The sequence below is a fragment of the Thamnophis elegans genome, chromosome 1 (assembly GCF_009769535.1).
Source record: "Thamnophis elegans isolate rThaEle1 chromosome 1, rThaEle1.pri, whole genome shotgun sequence".
NCBI lineage: Eukaryota > Metazoa > Chordata > Lepidosauria > Squamata > Colubridae > Thamnophis > Thamnophis elegans.
In genome coordinates this window covers 85143678-85167036 of record NC_045541.1, presented here as the reverse complement: position 1 = coordinate 85167036, position 23359 = coordinate 85143678, and the positions used below count along the sequence as shown (strand labels likewise).

At 40.6% G+C, this 23359-nt stretch overlaps 1 protein-coding gene across 1 annotated transcript; it reads left to right on the top strand.

The window, feature by feature from the left end:
- The first annotated feature begins 2061 nt into the window (after positions 1-2061).
- Positions 2062-19967, top strand: RIC3 (RIC3 acetylcholine receptor chaperone). Its single transcript, XM_032237214.1, has 6 exons — positions 2062-2220; positions 7573-7796; positions 11032-11110; positions 13466-13559; positions 17974-18122; positions 18850-19967. The coding sequence occupies exons 1-6, from the start codon at positions 2076-2078 to the stop codon at positions 19158-19160; spliced, it is 1002 nt and encodes a 333-aa protein (XP_032093105.1). The 5' UTR covers positions 2062-2075; the 3' UTR covers positions 19161-19967.
- The last annotated feature ends 3392 nt before the right edge of the window (positions 19968-23359 follow it).

Sequence of the window (23359 nt, the reverse complement as noted above, 5' to 3'; positions counted from 1 at the left end):
ATTTTCCCCACCTTCTCATTTCAGTGTTTTATACTCGTGCTCATGTTCTGTCACTTCCCACATGCTGTCGTATTTCTGTATAGGATGACACTAAAGAAAAGCAAACCTTTCCTTTTTAATCAATCGTTTAATCCTACTGCTACTGACATTATGATGGAAAGTTCTATCAACACAAAGGTAACCATCTTCCTAACTTACTAAGAGGTGAGAATAAGAGAACAAGAAAAGTTACATCAGAAAGCATTAGATTTTTTTTTATTCTTAACAAGACAGCAACAACTTAAATGCAAAGTCGTATTAGGTAAAAACCTTACAATCATGAAATTTTCAGAAGAATCAACTTCTTTCATCTTTATTTCTTCTCGTGAAAAATGTATTAAGAGGATCAAATAGAAGCATTTTTTTCATTCCGAAGCACTTACAGCTTTCCCTTGTAGAATTACCCCAAGTCTAGTTTGGTCTCAAGACTATAATCTTATATGGAATTATCATTCACCCTTGCTTTTAAATCAGGATAAAAACAACTACTACAAGTGTAGTTCAGCAAATGAGAACTAGAGAAATCATTCAGAGTGCAAGAAAGGACATTGGATTGTGCATCCCATTTTACTGAATTATATTCAGACATCAGAAACAGCCAGAAAACAGAGGTGAGAAGATGAAGACAGAGGCCAAAAACATTGTTAAGTCACTGGGAGGGACCGAAGCTTTCTGTTCATCAGTGGAACAATTTTCCTCCAGAAGTTGTGAATTCTCCAATACTGGAAATTTTAAAGAAGAGATTGGATAACCATTTGTCTGAAATGGTATAGTGTTTCCTGCCTAAGCAGGGGGTTGGACTAGAAGAGCTCCATTGTCCCTTCCAACTCTGTTATTCTAGATGGCACAGCATCACAAGACTTCCATATCTTTCTCCTGCAGTCCCCAGGAAGAGATTGTGTTTACACAATGTTTATAAACAGGTAAGTTGCATGCAGCAGCACTGGCTTGTCTATGTGTGGCTTCATATGTAAACCCAGATTATGTAAACCCAGGTTATTTGGCTAGTTTGTGGATCAACTAAGCAAAAGCAGAAGATTGGTTCATTCAATAACCAGGTTTTTTATTTGGGTATCATTGGATGATATCGGCCAATATCTATACCGCCTATTTTCCTTCCCTTTTGAACCCTTTTCTGGCTATTTGGTCTTTGAATAGCAGCATGGAAAAGGGCAGGCCAGCCATAGATAAAGAGGCTGTGTCACAAGACACACTAAGTCATAAGCCAGTCAGCCAGCCAACAGCAGGTCTCGTGTAAGTGCAAACCAACCTATGCAAGCAGTTTGTGTCTCCCACAAGAATGAGAATGAGTCACAAAAAGTAAATAAAGGATACATTAGTCAATTATCCCAGGCAGCTAATACACCCCTGCAAACACTCATACACAAAGCCGCAAGAGGAAAGAGGCTGCTCGCTTTTAACAAATTGCTTGATCCGTAGACTTCTCACGCTGGGCTCCGCTTTAACCCCGATCAGACATAGCACAGAACGAAAACAAGAAACCAAGTTGGCACCAATAAACCACCATCACTAAAAGTAGGATAAATTCGGGTTTAGACGTCAGAGCGATTTAATATGTGCATGGGTTCAGCTCCAGGCAGGGGAAGTGGTAGATGCTGCCACCAATTGGCCACAAGACCCATCAATCGAACAGAGCAACCTTTGCAGAGCCACAACCGCTTTGACTGTAGGCTCTAGAGACCCGGAGTCGCCTTCAAGTGCTGCCGCTACAATGACGGCCCAATCACAGCCGAGCAATTGCTTAATATCCCCGCCTCTTCGAATCAGTCGCAGTTTTTCTATTGGCAGACCCCGTGTGTGAAAGCCTCGCCGTGTCTTCCCGAGCTGCCCGCGTGCATGGCCAGGGCTCCTACGCAAGCGCAGTAAAGACACGCTTGGCCGCTCTTCTCTCACGACCCTGAAACTCTATGGTAACATCGTGCTTCGTAGGGAGGAGGAGGGCGGATGTGACGCTAAGGGGTAAAATAGGCTGTGTCGATCCTGTTTCCGGTTGTGGCGGGTGCGAGATTGTTGCCATGGCGTATTCCACCTTCCGGAAAGTGGCTCTGGCTTCTTGCTTAGTGTTATGCGTATCGCTGCTCCTGCCGAAGCTTCTCCGTTCACGGGGTTGGAGGCAGCCGGATCCCTCCACGGTCGCCCCGTCCACTGCCACGCTCGAGGGTAAGAGGCAGCTTCCAGGGACCCCCGAGTGGCTCCTCTCCATGTTTTCCTAAGGAGTTGCGGAAGCTGCACAGAAGACGGTCGCGCTCCATTCCGCCTTATGCTGCTGGGGGTTAGGCGTCCAGGAAGGATAAAGACGACAGTGGATCCCGCTCAATATTTAATAATAATAATAATAATAATAATAATAATAATAATCACCAATAACATATTAGGGTACTTGGTTGATACCTAGGACGCTGGCAGCAACCCGTATCACCCATTAGCACCAGTCAATGATATTTGTGATGCACTTTTGAATGTTCCGTTGGCTGAGTTTCATGTTTAATGAATAAAGTATATAATAATAATAATAGTAATAGTAATAATAATGTAACTGTAACAGTGGTACCCATTGTCATTGGGTCACTTGGTACCATGTCCAAGAATTTTATAAGATACATCAACAAATTGCAGCTTCCTGCAATAACAAAAGCGGAAAAGCAACGAACTGCACTACTCGGGACATCGTATATTTTAAGAAGGTACTTGGTTGATACCTAGGATGCTAGTAGCAACCTGTAGCAACCATTAGCACCAGTCAATGGTATTTATGATGCATTTTTGAATGTTCAGTTGATTGAGTTTCATGTTTAATGAATAGAATATATAATAATAATGCAGATTTATCTATCCCAGGTCCTTGCTAAGGACTCGATAGGTAGACAAAAATGCCAAACCCAGTCTGAACATCTGGCTGACTGTGAGATTAAATATTATTATTGATAATTAACAGTAATAATTAATGAAAATATTTTAATATCGAACCGTATCTTTGATAAATCCTGAGAAAGGGTGAGATAAGAAAGAATAGCAGGTGTGGTTGTATCTCTAGGCACAACTGTACATATTACAATAAGCCTTTTTGCAAAGCCATCTCCTTGGTGATATTTGAGCTTGCTTGTTTTCTTGCAGATATTTCATTACTAGGTCTAAAGCATCATAAGCACTCATGGCATTACCTAGTTTGGATAAATGAAGAAAACAAATGAGCTTAGAGAGCACCAAGGACCCCTCATATCAACCCTTAGCTACAAATATTCTTGTTTATATATACTTTAGCTACTCTTATCACAGCCCTTTTCCAAATCTTCAGATTAGCTTTTAATTCTTGGAACTGCAAATCAGATTGCCTGGGAAACCTGGAAGTCGCAGCCTCAACATATCCTGTTTGGGTTGAGGGTAGAAGCTGCTGTTGCCTTTCCTAACTTTGCAGCGTTTTTTTGGAAGACGTGTTGTTTTTGGGGACAGCAAGCTGAAATGCTATAGTGGGTAGTACATTCGAAAGTTTCTGCTGTTAAATTTGTGGATTCTTGTCAAAACAGACTAAAGAATGAACAAACCATGATTCTCACAAGTAATAGTTTAGTTTTACTCATTTTCAAATCTAAATAAAATTACCAGTTTGATCTGTGAATTGCTGCAGATCTTTGGGCCATAGAAGTAAAATGTTATTACCCTAGAACTTTTTCTTGCATCCTTTGTATTCTACATTCAAAATCTTATATAAACAACATTAGTGTGAACAAAGCAGTTAATGCTAATATACTAATTCCATACAGTTGCATTTACGATATTTTATCTCTGTGTTTGTGATCCTAAAATGGCATTAAAATAGCAATGTAGTCAATATATATTTCAAAGAAAAATTGAATTTTGTTTTATTTTGTTTCTTTGAATTATTTCATTCATTCATAAGCACTTGTTTTATCTTTCATTGTATTTGTTTCCTAGCTTTTTGTAATGATCAGTTATTTTCATACATTTTATGTTCTCATGTCCATTATTATTTGCTGATTATACATATTTTGGATGTTTTATATTAAATATAAATAAATATAAATATTGTTCAAATGACCCACAATGTGTTTTCCTACTTATTGTTTTCCCCAACCCTCTATTGAACTCAGTCTTTATACTCAACATGCATCACTGCCATTATTCTAAAGTGTGTTTACTGTTGCTGCCCAAATCATTTAAAAAGTACGTGTGCAGGGAAAATCATTTGTATTTTAATACAGCTTATCTCACCCTTTGAATGTTAGATGTCACCACCATAATCATTACTTCCTCATGTCATCTTTTAGAGTCACATTTTTACTACAAAAATGGAAGCAGTAAATATTTTTCATCACAACAGAAATTCAATGATATTTCTGCTTCAATCGCATTTGCATAAGCCATTATTTAAACAAGTTCACCCTTATGTTTTATTTTTTAAATTTAATTTGGAAGCCTTAATAATGAATATTATAAAATATGTTCCTTGTTCTATGTTTGAATGGCACCTGTTTTGATGTGAAATTACTTGTAATGCTTTTCTAAAACTAAAGAACTTCAAGGTCTGAATATTTGAATAGGCAGATGGTTATAAAATGTGTATGCATTCTTGAATTGATTTTAGTTATTACAGTATCAATCATTTTAACTACTGATAATAAAGCATGGTTATAAAATATAAAGGTTAAAAAAGAGAGCCACAATCAGAACATTTGAACAAAACTCAATTCAATCAACAATTTGCTGAAGATATATATACTTCGAATATGTCAGTGTTCAGTAGAATTATAGTTTCGTAAATGAGGATACTCATTTGTTTGGCTGGAATTTCCCATCAAATGCACTGCATTAATGATAATGTGCAACAAGATCATTTGAGATTAATTACTAACTTTCTCCAGAATTTTTAACTAACAGTGCTTACCAATCTTCCATTGATTTTATGCAGTATTTATAAAATGGTTTTTAAAAGGACATTCTTTTACACATTTGGAAATATCTTTAAACAGCATACCAACAGTAGTAACTGAGATAGACCTAGTGAACAGTCACTTAAATATGACTCGGCGATGTGCTGCAGCTATCAAAAAAAACAATCAATTCCTAGACTGCATCAACAGAGGGATAGTATCAAGATTATGTGAAGTGTTAATACCACTCTATAATGCCCTAGTAAGACCACACTTGGAATACTGCATCCAGTTTTGGTCACCGTAAACAAACAAAAAGTTCAGGCTCTAGAAAGGGTGCAGAGAAGAGGCAACAAAGACGATTAGAGGCTAAAACATGATGAATGGTTGCAGGAACCATTCCTGCAAATAAGAGCTAGCAGTGATGTGAGTATTCCAATATTTATGGGGCTGTCACAGAGAAGGGGAGGGGTGTCAATCTATTCTCCAAAGTACCAGACAGCAGAACAAGAAAAAACATGGAAACTTGCCAAGCAGTGATACAACCTAGAACTAAGGAGAAATTTCCTGATAGAACAATCAATCAGTGGACCGGCTTGCCTCCAGAGGTTGTACTGTAGATGCTCCATTGCTAGAAGTTCTTAAGAAGAGATTTGACAGACATTTGTCTGGAATGGTATAAGGCCTCCTGTTTGAGCAGGGAGTTGGGTTAGAAGACCTCTAAGGTCCCTTCCAACTTTGATAATATGGAAAACTGACAAACCTGTCTTGTCTCAATAGCTTTTATTTCTCTAATGGAAATCATACTGAAAATATGATTGATTGAGGGGAGGGGGAATTTATGGACAAAAATCACGTCAACTATGTGATGACCTGACTTTTATCATTTAATGCCTGATTTGTTCAAAATAGCTATAAATTTGAAGGGTAAATGCCAAATTAAACTGTGCATCTGTAGTAGTCAATATCAAACGTTTCAGAGCATGTTCTGGAATGCATACTAATTTCAACTGGAAAGAATTTGGTGTAGTAGTTCAGACTAGGCTAGAAACAAGACCATGAGTTCTGTTTTTCCCTTAGCCACAAATTCAGCTGGCCATACTCGCTCAGCCCTAGGAAGCAGGTAATAGCAAACTGTATATTCCTGACTTAGCAACTGGTCACTTAGTGACAGATTGAATTTACAATGGACTTCCCCAAAGATATTTACAACCAGTTCCAGAGATCTAACCGCCACAGGCCACATGATCGCATTTGAGTGTTTGGAAGCAGCATGCATTTATGGTGATTAGCAGCATGCCATGATAACATGACTGTTAGCTTTTCTTTTTTCTTTTTTGGCTTGCTTCTGATGTTTACTTCTGGTTTCTGACAAAAACAACTATTGAAGAAAACATGTTTGTTTAATGAACACTACGTTCACTTTATGGACACCACAAAAAAGGTCATAAAATTGATCATGGTCATGGAGTGACTTGCTTAACAACCACCATGACTTAGGACCATACATTCTGAGCAGTGGTGGGTTCCAGATCCCATTGCAACCGGTACGGTTGCAACAGAGCCCGGCGTCCACCACATGAATGTGCACAGCCTTGTGACGCCTCTGTGATGCTCCAGCTGCTCAGTGGAGCATTGTGCAGGCACCATGTGCTCCATGCGCATACACAGAAGCACCGAAGAGCTCAAATACAGGTAAGGAGCTCTGGCGGATGAGTTGGCCCTCCGGAGCACCGTACTGGAATGGTACCTGGTGCTCTGGGCAGGCACCGGTGCGCTTGTACCAGGGCATACCGCCTGCAATCCACCCCTGATTCTGAGCTCAATTACAATCAAGGGCTATCTGTAAATTGCAAAACTAACTGATTTGATTGGTTTGGTAATTGTTGATTTGAGAGCTTTCATCTTCACGAATAAGGGGAAGAAGCAAAAATACTTCTACACCTGTGGGTGCTCATGTAGCTTTTCTTTGGTTATAAAAGTTAGCTCAATACAATTTTTTCTTCCAACTTTTCAACTTTAACTGTTTTGCTAGCTAATCAAAACATTAGTATTTTATGTAAATTGCAAGCATTTTGTTTTAAACAAGCTATCGGTATCATAGCTGATTACTGCATTTTTAAACATTCCCAGATATATTAAACTATCCACTGTCAGTTCAAAATATATGCTGCCGATTTATGGAGATATTATCATTTGGAAAGACTAATTTGAGAGCTTCATTCAATGGCTCCATTTAGCTTACAGAATATAACCAGACATATTAACATTTGCATCTCATCTATTGATTAGGTTCTAAATTTTTTAAAAAATGCCCTATTATAGATGGCTTAACAGGACTATTCGCTTTAATTAATAGCACTCAACAATAGCATTTAGACTTATATACCGCTTTATGGTGCTTATAGCCTTCAGCGTTTTACAGAGTCATCATATTGCCCTCAACAATTTGGGTCCTCATTTTACTGACCTCGGAAAGATGGAAGGCTGAGTCAACCTCGAGCCTGGTGAGGATCAAACTCCTGACAGTGAGCAGCGTCAGCCTGAAATACTGCATTCTAACCACTGCTTAGCTAATAAACTGCTAAGTTTATTTTCTTTATGATTTGATTTTTTTTTTCAGGGAAAAGCAGTAGCTACTTTCCCCCAACAGCACAGATGTCTCCAGAAGTCAGGCCACCTGCTTCCCAGTTTCCAAGATCCCACCTTGCTGAGGCTGTTGCCAAAGCCAAGGGTGGAGGTGGCGGAGGAGGTGGAGGCAGTGGTACTGGGAGAGGTCTTGTAGGACAGGTCATCCCAATATATGGATTTGGGATCCTGTTATACATCCTATACATTCTGTTTAAGGTAAGTTATTTATTCTCACCCTTAAAATTATTCTTGTGTCAAGAAAATACGTTGCAAATTGTGGGTTACTTTATAGGGATCTGTATGATAAAGGCAATATTGATTTCTACCCAGTAGAAAATTATAGAAGAAATGGCTGAGCAATCAAAAGATACATTCCATCAATTGCTTTTACTTCAGTCATTGCGGGACATAATTGGTGCTATTTAAGAGCAGTTAAAGAGCTAGCACATGACAGATTCCGTGACCCGTCAAAACCACGCTTGACTAAACCGCGCCAGATTAACCCGCGTCGCTGATGTCATCAACAGGGTGACAACAGCCAGCGCGGAGAAAGAAGGGCGCTTTAAATAGCGCTTTGAAAGCAAGCCGATTCAACTTAAGGTAAGGGTTAGGTTTAGGGTTAGCTTTAGGGTTAGCTTTAGGGTTAGGTTAAGGGTTAGGTTTAGGGTTAGGTTAAGGGTTAGGATTACGTTTAGGGTTAGGTTTAGGGTTAGGTTTAGGATTAGGTTTAGGGGGGTTAGGTTTTAGATTAGATTTTTAGATTTTTAGATTTTATTAAGAATTTATATGCCGCCCTTTTCCCTGGAGGGACTCAGGGCGGCTTACAATAATGAGGGGAAGGGGGTGCAAGACAAGACTTAAAGGAAAAAAAAAAAAATCGTGAATAAAAGAAAATTATCCATAAAAACACAACATTCATTCAACATTCGGGCGGGGTGAGAGTAATCCTATCCCCAGGCCTGACGGGATAGCCAGGTCTTCAGGGCTGTGCGGAAGGCCTGGACTGTGGTGAGGGTACGGATCTCCACGGGGAGGGTGTTCCATAATGTCGGAGCTGCAACTGAGAAGGCTCTCCTCCGCGTAGTCGCCAGTCGGCACTGACTGGCGGATGGAATTCGGAGGAGGCCTACTCTGTGCGATCTGATGGGACGCAGGGAGCTAATTGGCAGGAGGCGGTCTCTCAAATAGTCAGATCCACTACCATGGAGCGCTTTATAGGTGGTAAGTAGGACCTTGAAGTGCACCCGACGATCAACAGGTAGCCAGCGCAGCTCACGGAGGATTGGTGTTATATGGGCGAACCGTGGTGCGCCCATAATCACTCGCGCGGCCGCGTTCTGAACTAGCTGAAGTCGTCGGATGCTCTTCAAGGGCAGCCCCATGTAGAGCACATTGCAGTATTCCAGCCTAGAGATCACAAGGGCTCGAGTGACTGCTGTGAGAGCCTCCCGGTTCAGGTAGGGCCGCAACTGGCGTACCAGGCGAACCTGGGCAAATGCCCCCCTGGTCACAGCCGACAAGTGATGCTCAAAACTCAGCTGTGAATCCAGGAGGACTCCCAAGTTGCGGACCCTGTCTGAGGGGTGTAAATTTTGCCCCCCCAGCCTGATTGTTGGAACATTAGCCAAATTTTTGGGAGGAAAACACAACAGCCACTCGGTCTTTTCCGGGTTGAGTACCAGTTTGTTAGCTCTCATCCAGTCTTTAACAGCCTCAAGGCCCCGGTTCATCACGTCCACCGCTTCATTGAGTTGGCACGGGGCGGACAGATACAACTGCGTATCGTCCGCATATTGATGGTACTTAATCCCGTGCCTCCGAATAATCTCGCCCAGCGGTTTCATGTATATGTTAAATAGTAGGGGGGACAGAACCGAGCCCTGCGGCACCCCATAGGTTAGGGGCCTCGGGGACGATCTCTCCCTCCCCACCAACACCGACTGCGACCTGTCCGAGAGGTAGGAGGAGAACCACTGTAGAACAGTGCCGCCCACCCCCACCTCCCGCAGTCGTCGCAGAAGGATACCATGGTCGATGGTATCGAAAGCCGCTGAGAGGTCGAGGAGAACCAGGATGGACGCGTAGCCTCCATCTCTGGCTCTCCAGAGATCATCGGTCAATGCGACCAAAGCGGTTTCAGTGCTGTAACCGGGCCTGAAGCCAGACTGGAAGGGGTCAAGATAGTTAGCTTCCTCCAAGGTACGCTGAAGCTGTAAGGCCACCACCTTCTCAACAACCTTCCCCAGAAAGGGGAGGTTGGAGACTGGACGATAGTTGTTAAGAACTGCTGGATCTAAAGACGGTTTCTTCAGGAGGGGCCTCACCACCGCCGCCTTAAGCGCGGTGGGGAGGTGTCCCTCCCGAAGAGAGGCGGTAACAACCGCCTGGATCCAGCCTCGTGTCACCTCTCTGCTGTTGGTAGTCAGCCAAGAGGGACACGGGTCCAGTATGCAGGTGGAGGAACTCACAGCTCGCATAGCCTTGTCCACATCCCCAGAGGCAACATCCTGAAACTCAACCCAGAGATGGTCTACCAAGTTATTCCCCTGTGTCCCGGCTGGATCTGCGGGGGTGGAGTCCAGTTCCGATCGAAACCGAGCAACTTTGTCCGCCAAGAACTGACTATATTCCTCAGCCTTACCCTGCAGGGGGTTCCCCGTCTCCCTCCTAGGTTTAGGTTTAGGGGTTAATTTTAGGCTTAGGGTTTACAGCGTGCTTCTGTCTCCGCGCTGTTGTTGCCCTGTTGATGACGTCAGCGACGCAGTTTAGTCGGGCGCGGTTTAGTCGAGCGCGGTTTTGTGGTGGAACCGACAGATTCTGATCTTCAGAGATCAGACTTTGAACTGCCAGATATTCTCTCCCATGTAAAGCAAAATAAATAAGTAAGGATTTAAAGTTGAAACTGATGCTATCCTTAGAAATGTTGCAAAGATTAGAGACAAATAGCACATAAAAATCCAGGTGTGTTTTTCCCCTCTTCTCTCTATATTCTTTGCATAATAAAGCATCTTGGTAAATAGAGGTTCAGTGGCTTCTGTCAAATTTTGCCAATGTTTGTCCATTTTATTTTATAGAGTTTGAAACTGTTTATTTTAAGGATGGCATGAATGTTGCCTAATTAAAAAAGGACAATCCTTTTGTGGTGATTTTAAACTAGGATCATGATTTTCAAGGTTAATTTATTTGTTAATTTGTAAGTTTAAACCAGAGATTCTTCAGTTTGGTCATTTTTAAGCAGGAATATTTTTTTTTTTAATTACATTTCTTGGTGTATGAAAGGGAATGGAAATGGAGTTACTAAACACAAGACTTACCATATCAGTAGTTAACTGTTATAATTAAAATTATGGTTTCCAATTATGGTTGAGCTGGCCTTTTTCTCATTCTTGAGGCTTTTTAAAGATATTATTTGCACTATTTCTACATTAGTAACTTTTCTTCCAATTAATAGCTTTCTTCTAAGGGGATGGTCTCAACTGCTGAGCATAAATGTCCTCCTTCAACACCTGGAAATAAAAACCGGAAGATCAGTAAGTACTATTTCAAGTTTGAGATAGAATTTGTTTATCTACATAGCTTAAAGAACCACCTAACTCCATAGGACCCTGGGAGGCTTACTATGCTAAAAGTCAATGCAACAGGAAGGAAGTAAAAAAAAAGTACACCCTCCAACAAAATTCTATAGAGACTTAACACCTTGGCTTGGGGAAATAACCAGGTTTTCTTCTTCAACATTATCAGGGTTGGAGCTACAGAATGTCTGGGGGATGCTGTACTAGAGGGTAGGTGTTGTGGCAGAGAAGGCATACTGGCAGGGTCCTGCTAGATGATACTGATTGATCAAAGGGATCCAGAGTATACCCACTCCAATGTTATTTATTTATTAATGAAATTTATACAGTCACCTATCTAACAAGAAATGATTCTGGCTGGTGTACAATAAATAAAGAACAGTACAGATATAAAACAAAGTATTAAAATATAAATAACATTTTAAAAAGTAGATTACAATTGCAATATTTACAGGGAGGGAGGGAGAGAGAGAGAGAGGGAGGGGGAGAGAGAGAGAGGGAGGGAGAGAGAGAGAGAAAGAGAGAGAGAGAGGGAATGAATGACTATATCCATCTCACTGGTGCAGCCATGTAAATATGTCTCTGGTTTTCAGGATCCCCATGCCTGGAACTTCCAGAATATCAGAAAGATGGAGCCTAAGATGGAGGAGGGAAAGTTTCATAGACTGTGTATGACAGCAGAGAAGGCCTGCTGCCTGGTGTGTGTGTGTGTGTGGTGTATGTGTGTGTGTGTGTGTGTCCCTGGCACATGTTATGCACAAGATGCATTCTTCCAGATCTAATGAGGTGGGCTATTGTAATTGGGGAGAAGTGGCCCCTCAGATGACACAGTCCCATGCCAAGGAGGACTCGGTACCTTAACCAGTACCTTCAATTGCATCCAGAGGCTGACTGACAATCAGTACCACTTGCAGAGAGGAGTGGTGTCACATGGGCTGACCAAGGCATGCCCATTACTCCCCATACCATTACATATGAACTAGCTACAGCTTCTGAGTGGTCTTCAAAACAACCCCATATACAGATTATTTCAATAATCCACTCAGGAGGTGACTAAAACATGAATAAGTGTCAGAAGGGCCTCCCAGTCCCAAACAAATAGCTATTACTGGTACACATCATGAATCTGTGCAGAGACCTTGTTGTTCACAGCTTCTACCTACAAGCTGTGAATGCAAGACAATCTCTGCATTTCATAACAGTCTCAAATGGGAAGCCAACCACAATGTTATTTTTTTATCACCATTGTCATTGCAAATGGTCACTGTCCAAAGCAGTAGCTAAATACGGGGTACATATATTTGTGCTGAATATGTCTGAACTTTCTACATACCAGTAGAAACACTGCTTCCTGAAGCATGGTACAAACCATTTTTCGTGTACTTCTATTCTTGAACTGTGCTACAAAGAATGAATCCCCATCCTTTTAACTGATTGCACTGAATTTATTTTTCACACAAGCCTAGACAAATGTCTTTTAAAATAAATTTTTACCCCAGCCAGAGAGATTTGTTCTTGAAACAGGCTGAAACCTTATTTCTCCTTCTTCTCATCCGAAATAATCATTAATGTTCTTCTTTTGCTTGAATACTATCTGTGTGTCATTAGATTATTTTTTTAACCATGATACAGCTTTGCCTTTCTTTGGGCAATAAAAATCAGGCAGGGGAGAGAAATTGAATATCGGATACGCTGCTTCTAGCTTTAGGGATAATCCCCCCTCTCTCTTTTTCTGTTTGGAAAGAATAAAATATAGGTCTGCTTACTAGCATTCACAGTTTAGAACAGTGATGGTGAACCTTTTCGGCACTGAGAGCTGAAAAGGGAATGAGCGCATGCACTTCGCACTCTCGTCTGGGGTGTGACCCAGAAGAGGAGCTGCCCAGGAGGCATGTGCGCACCAGAAAATGAACTTCTGGGTTTTGGCACACACATGCACATCAGCCAGCTAGTCTTCTAGTTACTGGTGCACATGCATGTGCAACAATCAGCTGGCCAGCGCGCATGCTCATGCCAGAAAATGGAAGACCAGCTCTTCCTGTTTCTGGCACTGTCGCATGCACTAATGCCAGCTGATCGTTGTGCACACGTCTAGGCCAGAAACCCGGAAGAGGAACGTGAGATGCTGTGTGTGCCGGGCAACATGGCTCCACATGCCATTTTGAGTACACGTGCCATAGGTTCGACATCATGGGTTTAGAACAAATTCCGTTTTTTCTTGATGTACATTTATGACAATCCATGCTTGTGTAATGGACTGAACTGTTTCAGCTGCAGCTACTGACACCTGCTGGAACTGTGTTTATATTACAGCTGACTATGAACTTGCTCAGCTTCAAGATAAACTGAGAGAGACTGAACAAGCCATGGAAAAAATAATCAACAGAGTGGGACCCAACTGTGAAAGGTATTGTTCTTTGTTGAAGGCTCAGTTTTAATACTTACATCCAGAACAGGCCAATTCACATTTTCCAATGTTAAATTTAAGGTCTTGCTCTTTCCTTCCAGAGGATGGAGGATCAGCTGTCTTTGATTTACCGTATTTTTCAGAGTAGAAGATGTACCTTTTTTCCTCAAAAAAGAGGCTGAAAATATGAGTGGGTCTTATACATCGAATATAGCAATTTTTTTGTCTCCCGAAGCCTCACCCCCTTCACAAAAATGGCCATGCATACCCTTATGGAGGCTTTTAGAGGGTTCCTGGGGGCTGGGGAGGGCAGAAATGAGCAAAAAAATGGATGTTTTTTGCCCTCCCGCCAGCCCCCAGCAGCACTCTATAAGCCTCCATAATGCAATATTTTTGACAAAAAATGGGCCCATTTTTGTGAAACATTGGGCGCTTTTTGCTCATTTGGGGGGGCCACCCCCCAGAAGCATTCTGCAAGCTCCCCCCTCAGGATATTCATGCCTTTTATTTGAAAAAAAACCAGGCCCGTTTTCGTGAAAAATGGGCCAGTTTTGGGAGGTTTGCAGAGTGCAAAAACTTTTTTTTCCCCTTTTGAAAGCTCCTTAGTTAGAGTGGTTGATGAGAATTACATTGATCAAGTGCTGTGCCAGCAGAAACAAGTCTTAGGTGCTGCAGGTTGTCAGCGATTTCCTTCTCCAGCACATGGATAAATACACCTGGAAACATCTACCTACCTATCTACCTACTCTCTCCCTACCTACCTACTGTATTTCTCTCTTTCTCCCTCTCTCCCTCTATCTATCTACCTACTCTCTCTCCCTACCTACTTACTGTATTTCTCTCCCTCTCCCTCTATCTATCTACCTACCTACTCTCTCTCTCTCTTCCTACCAACTTACTGTATTTCTCTCTCTCTCTCTATCCCTCTATCTACCTATCTACCTACTCTCTGTCTCCCCACCTACCGTATTTCTCTCTCTCTCTCTATCCCTCTACCTACCTACCTACCTACTCTCTCTCCCTACCTGCCTACTGCATTTCTGTCTCTCTCTCTCCCTCTATCTCCCTACCTATCTACCTACCTACCCTCTCTCTCTCCCTACCTACTGTATTTTTCTCTCTCTCCCTCTATCAACCTATCTACCTACCTACTGTATTTCTCTCTCTCTCTCTATCCCTCTATCTAACTACCTACCTACTCTCTCTCCCTACCTACTGTATTTCTCTCTCTCTCTCCCTCTATCTCCCTACCTACCTAACTACTCTCTCTCTCTCCCTACCTACTATATTTCTCTCTCTCTCCCTCCATCTACCTACCTACCTACTCTTTCTCCCTTCCTACCTACCTACTGTATCTCTCTCTCTCTCTCTCTGTCTCTCTCTCTCTCTCTCCCTCTACCTACCTACCTACTTTTTTTAATTTGCCTCTTCAAAACCTTGGTGCATCTTATACTCTTGTGCGTCTTATACTCCGAAATATATGGTAATCTGAACTGATGTGGAAGATACAGTGGAGATTTTTGGAAGAAAGCAGATAGATAATTGATGGAAATTTGGTATTAAGACAGGCTAATGCTTTATGTGCTATAATGCAATTAGTTTTCAATTTTAATAAATAGAGTAGGATTCTATGGCATGAGAAGCTAATGAAAAAGAAGCAAGATTACAGTACAGGGAATTCTTTTAAAGTAAAAATGCAAGGGCAAACAATCCCAAAATGTTTCTTTTTAAAGAGAGATAATTTAAAAAAAAAACAATAAGACTGGACAAATAGTTGATGAAGTTTACAGACATATTGAAAAAAGGGAGAGTCTAGCAAGGAAGACTAGAACAAGACAGGTGGACCAGATTTATAGAAATGCTAAGAGGGAATGCAAAAATAGCAAAAAAAAAGAGAGAGAGAGATAGAATTACTCAATTCTTTGGTTTGGTCAGAGTGGAATTGAAGGGGAGGTTATCTTGAACAGTAAAAATTACTGTTTTCTAAATCTTTTCCATCAGCCTGGTCAAATGCCACACCCCAGGTTACAGTATTTTAAAACAGATTTATTTATGCCATTCCCTTTCTAGATGAAATAGTGAAACTAATATTCAAAATGAAGCTGTTCTGACCTCGGCTTCTCCAGCAGCACGAAGCCGAGTCCTCATCCCAATGAACTAACTCCTTTTATTTAATTTACAGCAAAATCCCGGCCCACAATCTTTCAAGATAGGTCACAATTACGCTTGGAGACTGGCCAGGCCGATATCTTTCAGACACAGCAATACTTGGCAAGAATGCAGGAATGAACTAATTGTGTCCTGCAAACACCCCTCCCCTTTATCTCCTCTTTTATTCCCTAAGGGAGGGGCCATTCACCGTTCACCTGTGGCCTTACTCCCAAGTCGTTCCTTAGCTGTTCCTTTCGTCTGCCAACTCTGTGCATGCCTACACTGGGAACAGGCTCCAGCTGTTCATCTGCCTCACTGATGTCTGACTCCAAAGGCAGCTGATAACTGTCGGACGGCCATGGTCCCATCTCTACCTCTGACGCAAAGCACTCATCAGAGCCTTCCCCAGACTCCAGGACTGGCCCATGTTCCTCCCCAAACTCCTCACTGTCTGAGTTTGCCACCAGCTCCGCTGGCCGCTGGCAGGCCACAACAGAAGCAAACCTTACACCTTATTATGCCATTTCTTTCAGAAATGAGTCCCACGGAGCCATTTTTAAGAACAGCCCTATCATTTGGGATGGGGGATAATCAGTTGGGAGGATAGCAGTCACCCCAGCGGGCCACATGGCTCTTTGCCTCTGATGGTCACTCCTGACTACCACAATTTGAGTTGAGTTCTTCACCCAAGCAGCATTTTCCTATGTGGCATGGTTATACTTTTTCCCCCCCTTGAAAGAAAGAAAATCGGATAAGCATTCTGAATACTTTCTTCTTTTTATGAAATTTAATTAGCATAGGAGAAAATGATGATTAAAAAAACATAGGTCACTCACGAGATGAACCAAAAGGTCCCTCATTCCATTTATTTATGGATCACTGACAAATGCGCGCCCAACAAAACCGCGCTGACAAAACCGCGGCGAGAAAACTGCGAGGTCGAAATCGCACCCACAGAAGTGCGCCGACAAATGTGCGCCGACAAATGTGCGCCGACGAACGCGCGCCATCAAGAAACAACGTGAAAACAATGTAATAACAATGTAATAACATAATAACCCAAACCCGAACCCTAACCCTAACTCTTACCTTAACCCTAATCGCCCTTTTGTGGGTGCGGTTTTGTTGGCGCTCTTTTGTGAGAGCGCTTTCAACCTCACGGTTTTCTCGCTGCGGTTTTGTCGGCGCTCTGTTGTCGGGCGCACATTTGACGGGTCACGTTTATTTCCCAATGGCTAATGCCTTTACATCTATTATATAATTATTTAAGTGCCATTATTTTCTTTAGCAATAATGTGAGTCACTAAATATGGTAAAGGAAAAATAGGCAGTAAAATATTTGGGAGATTATTTTAAGTCAATGCTTCTTCGAAGCCTGTTCCTTTTCAGTTCCATTGCTTCTCTCAACTTTCACCTCTTTCACTGAATTATGCTGATACAAAGGTAGCAGAGACCTTTCCTTGCACTAGGAATACATGTGAGAATCAAAGTGTGACCTTCCACATATTCCTTTACTGCTGGTCCCACCACTTCTTCCTATTGAGGGGTGCTCATATTTCATCCTAATTCTGATTTAGAATATTTAGGAGTTGTATGATTTCAGAGGATAGGAAATACTTAAATGATCATCAATATAGTTACTTTACATGTTGGTCATTGCAATAATTATATGTGGACTGAATATAGAACAACTGAAATGTTATCTGTATCATATCAAAGTTTGAGTAACATTTATTTTTCACCTTAAAATGAGACCACACTGTGGCTAAAATATATTTATGGAGGTCAGTATAAACTAACCAAGCAAGATTTCCTGTTTCGAAATAAGCTATGGTGAAGGTTGGGCCATCCTCTCTCCACCTCAGTTTCACCTACTAGAAGACAAAAACTAAACTAATTTGTTTTCTCTGGCATCTGAATCTGGGAAATTGTGACTTACCTTCTACTTTGATTCAAGCTGTCGCATGACATGGTAAGATATCAGTATTTGCGGTGCCCGTCCTATGAGAGCATTGAAAACAACTATGTCACCATTTAATCTGACTCAATTTTTTTTTCTATAAATCATTCCTTCTCCCAAGAAGGAATTTGTAATGAACGCTCTCTTTTTTTTCCCCTTTGGTATTGGAATTGCCCCAAAAGCCTTATGGAGTTTGGTTTTTTTTTTAATCTCCTAGAAGCCTCACTAGGACCATCCCATTTAAAATGTGTGTAAATATTGCCAGACACTGCTACTGGGTGTGTTTTAATTCCTCTTCCACAGCAGGTCCCCAAATGTCACAACTGATCAGGAGAAAAGGCTTCTTCAACAACTCCGGGAAATTACTAAAGTCATGAAAGAAGGCAAACTCATTGACAGCATCTCCCCGGAGAAAGAAGCAGAAGAGGCTCCTTATATGCAAGACTGGGAAGGTTAGAGTGAAGCCTGCTCAGCTTTATATCTTACCTTTTACTCCTCTCATAGTGAAAAGGGCACCTCGCAGGGACAAAGCGGTACCACATTGCATATCTCCAAGGGTTTTGTACGCCTTTGAGTCAGTTTTTGACTCATAGCAACTACCTGGGCTTGTCTCTGCGGTTTTCCTTGGCAAGGGTTTTCGGAAGTGGTCTGCCATTGCCTGCTTCTTAGGGCTGAAAGAGAGTGACTGGCATCAGGTCACCCATATGTTCAAAGTGGGATTGGAATTCAGGGTCTCCCAGTTTCGAGCCTGGTGCCTTAACCACTACACCAAGCTGCCCCTCCTGAGTCCAAGTAAACTGTGCTAATCTAGAATTCCAGCAACACTGGCTTGAAAGAAAGTGTGACCGCAATTTATGTCAGGTAAATATGCATTTACCACACGGCTTCCCCAGATTCCCAAAGTCTGGCTTTTATCAGAAATTCTGATAATATTGGGAACAAGGTGTTGGGATTCACTGTATAATCTAAGACCAGTTTATTTTATGTCTTAAGGTTATCCAGAAGAGACCTTTCCTGTTTATGATAACTCTGATTGCTTCAGGCACAGACAGGACACGATTCTGATAGATTGCCCAGATCCAAGCCAGCCTTCTGCTGAAGAGATAGCTGAGCGAATGGAGTTTATGGAGAATGAGGACTGTTTATATAGTGAAACTCTTTTGTCTGCTCTTGCCATAGTGAACAATAGCTCTGCAGCAGGATCTGAGAAGAACCAGCAGACCACATTCAGTGCTCAGAGTGGGACTGGCCATAACTTTGAGGAGTGCTACTGTTACCACTATGATGATGATGATCCTGCTGTTCTAGCAGAAAATGCAGGATTCTTCTCCGATAGCTGCAGTGAAACAGAAGAAGTAGTTAAAGAGGAGCTGCTGTTGGACTGCGATTATGGAAATATGGTATCCACAGAGCAAAATGATGAAAATCCTGATGAAATTGGTATCCTAAGAAAGCGAAACACAAAAGGCACCGAGTTGCTAGGACACTGAGGATTGTGTACAAACGTGTCACCTGCACAGACTCTGATCTTTGCTTTTAGGACCAAGCTTAACTTCTGTGTTGTGTGCCCAGTTGAAATCTTGCAACAGTATTAATTGTCTCCCTTGCTATGGCTTCCAAAGATTTGAAAACAAGATAATTTTACATAGTTTTTCTATGCCTTTTTCTTCAGCTTTTGTCTTCAAGACTGCAGCGTAGATTCACTGTGTTGCCTAGCCCCGTAAAAAGTGCAAAAAGCAATCCAAGGAAAGGGGATGTTCTCATTTTTTTTCCTCAGTATTTATGTAATAAGAGCAAAACATGTCCTACATAAATTGATGTGGTTCATTTTTAGTAACATATAAGGGCAGCAAACGATCAATACATTTAATCATTATATAAGTAGTACAGTTTAGATAGATTTCTTGGCTCATTTTGCTAAGAGAGAAAACATTTCATATCTTAAAATGAAGAAATTACAGCATGCAAAAGATATTTCATAGGCCATTTGGTTGATATAGTGGTTTGATTCAAATTTCCAATCTCTGAAGAGATGTGAAATATCAAATTTAATTGGATGTTAAGACTGTCCAGTGATCTGGATTTAAATAAGAACAGATTTGTTGGATCACACATAATAGTATAACACCATCCTGTGACTCATTAAAATGGTCTCATTTTATAGGCCCATGCAGCTGCAATCATGCAATCCTGGGAATAAATGTGATTGCTTCCTAAGCAAGTTTACAGACACCGAGACACACCCAATACTTGTGGGTCAAATTTGAAGCATTGCACATCGATATTGGATGCTTGTGAACCAGTCTGAAAAGAATAAATAATTTGGAAATTTGAGAAGTTTTTGTGCATTTTATTTCCTAATAGAAGAGGAAGTCTATTGATTGATTTTCCCAATTGGTTTGGAAATCTAAGTAGAAGAGGTGCATTTTTTTCAAAGGTGCCAAAATTTGAATTGGTTCAAGGTTGATTTCTACATTCCTAGCACTTCAGTGTCACCCCATCCAGAAAAATATAAGTTGATCATCTTGCCTGGTAGCCAGAATTCTCCATAATTGATTGGCTGCTTCAGTCATCCCCAGATGGGACCTTCAAGGTGTATTGGGTTGCAATTTCTATTGCTTCCTGGCAGTTTGATGAATTGCCATTGGATGTGAAGTGACAGGAATTTTTCCCCATGCGGTGACAAACATTGGGGCGAGCTATGTATCTTTTTCTCTATCTAATTAAAAAAGAGCAGGTGGTGTCATTTTGGCAAAGATTGCTAATGTATTTTTTAAAGGAAACAAGCAATCTTGCTCATCTCACCTGTAGCTCATTGTTTGCTATCTTGCTTTTACACTGATGGTTTCTATCGCATCTTGTCAAATTACACTTCAGCCTGAGTGTTTGGCTATAATCTAGAGGAAAGGAAGTCAGAACAAGTTTTGAAAAAAAAAGAACCCCTGATACAGAACTTGTCTTAGCAGCATTGTGAAACGAGGGGCTTATAGTTGATATTCAGGATAAAACTAGATGATGGATAAACCAAGCATCATTGTATGACATTTCTGCATATTTGCAGAGCATTAGCAGCTTAATCTATATGGAAATATTTTTTTCGTTTGATTTCCACACTAGTGACTTACAATATTTGCCCAGCATCACTCAGCTACTATCAAAGCGATATAAAGCCTGCCCACATTACTGCCATTTTGACATAAGAGTAATCGGATGATCCTAGAAGATTCTATAAATTATTTGGCAGAAACACCTGTTAAAATTATAATTAGTATTGTAAATTATAATTAGTATTTAAATGTATCATTTTATGCAAGTTTGACTTTATGCAAGTTTGACTTCAAAGGTTAGTAGGAAGAAGGGTCGTACTATATCTGCTTTAGAATAGAATATTTATAGCTCAGGGTTCAACTGTGGAGTCCTTGGTGCTCTCTGAGCTTGATTGTTTGCTTGCCAACATTTCAGTGCACTGATGATGTTACCTAGCCGGGTTATGAAACACCTTCAGGCAAATTATCAAGCTCATCGAGCAGCAAATACTCCATATGTCTGCTTTGTCCATCATAAATCTCTTTCTTTGTTTTCAAGTAAGAATGGGAAGATTGAGCCAAGCAATATTAGGCAAAATAAGTCTCATCAAATTGAATGGATTTGCTCCAGGTAATTATATATCACCTGCAATCTTAGCTAGCTACTTGGGAAGAAATTCCATTGAAATGGATAGTGGAGGTGGACTTATTTCTGAATGGACATTCATGTAGAGCCACTGTAACTAATTTCAGGGGTAATATTTGGATTGAAGCTTTCATAAATTATATGTCATTGCACTGTTGGGAAGCGTAAGGAAATTGCCTTCGGTTTTTGTCGTTTCTTCTCTTTCTGGTAGCATTCAGCTAGAAAGGAAAGGCGAACTTACTTGTTGGAAGAATGTACTGCGTTTTTGTAGGTAGAAGTTCTTTATGATCACTGATAAATGTTTTACAATGACTTCACCCTTCCTTACAACCTGGTGTCTCCCAGTGTGTTGGAATGATATTTTAAATTCCCAGCTAGCATAGCTATTGGTTAGACATGGTGGAAACTATAATCCCAACACATAAACAGCATCAGATTGGGAAGGGCTGTCAACAGCTTTGTGTCTGATCAGTTGCTACTTGAGTTATAAAGAGATTAATTACTGAAAACTTTAAGAAATGCTGATTTTGTGAAGTCCTCCCATTCAGCATAATTTCATGCCTTCAACCCACCTCTGAAACAATAATAAAAATAGTACAGGTAATCCTCGACTTACAGTCACAATTGAGCCCAATGTTTCTCTTGTTAAGTGAGATATTTATTGAGTTTTATCCCATTTTACAACTTATCTTGCCATAGTTGTTAAATGAACACTGCAGTTGTTAAGCTGGTAACATGGTTGTTAAGTGAATTTGGCTTCCCCGTTGCCTTTGCTTGTCAAAAGACTACAAAAGGTGATCACAGGACCCCAGAACACGGCAATAGTCATAAATACGAATCAGTTGCCAATTGTCTGGATGTTGATCACATGACCATGGGGACGCTGCAATGGTCATAAGTGTGAAAAACAGTCATGAGTCACTTTTTTAAGTGCCGTTTTAACTTCGAATGATCACTAAACAAACTGTTGTAAGTTGAGGACTACTTGTAGTAGAAAGGTTGTAATGTATTATTCTTCTAAGCATGATGTTTTTATTTATGGGGATAAACCTTAAGAAAACACCCCGGCACATTTTTTGTGTATCTGGGTATAAATAGAATCAGTTTCCATTTTTCTAATGGCTGCAGTGTAACATTTTCCCATTTCATGCTTTAAACGAATGACAGGCAAGATTTCACAGATAAATATTTTATATAATTCAGTTGGATTGAACAGCAAAAACTCAAATAAAGGAGGTTGGCATTTGTCAGAATCCCCAATAGAAACAGGAAATGCCAAGATTACAGTTGAGACAGTTTTTGTTACAAAAGTAAGTAATTTTAATTTACGTTCTAAAGAACAAAGACAAATAGAAAGTGATGAATATGGCTGTTCTGAAAAAATACCACCATCCTTTGAAACAAATTCAAGTTTTAATTTTTTCTGCACAGATTTTCTGTATTGACATATATACTGTAATCTCTACAACATACACAATGTAAATTATGTGAAAATACCAAATTAGTTATACACATAAATAAATACATTTGCTTCAGAAATACCAAAGTATTTTTTTTAAAAATCGGCATCATAAACCACGTTTTCTCAGATTTTTCTAAAATTCTAGAGTTTGAAACAAACGAAAGAGTGCCTGACTGCTTCAACAGGACAAGACAGTCTTGTGCAAATTGACATAACACATTCTAAGCTTTAAGCAAAAATACAACTGCTTAAATATTTGTTCTTACTCCTAATTGTTCTTAGACCCCCATATCCCTCCCTCCTTAACTCAAACACCATTTAAAACAACTTGAGACAGGAACGTGGTCAAAATCTATTAGAATGATCATTGGTTTTATTTATTTTTTTAAGAAAGGCACAGTGATGAATTAGAATGAGTTAGCATGAGAGAAAGCATTGCTAGCAATTTTTGTTCATTTGCACTCCAGGTTCTGCTTTGTACAACTGAGAAGCCAGTTTACATTTAAAATATATATATATATGCATATACATATTTTTGAGGAGACAAATCTAAAT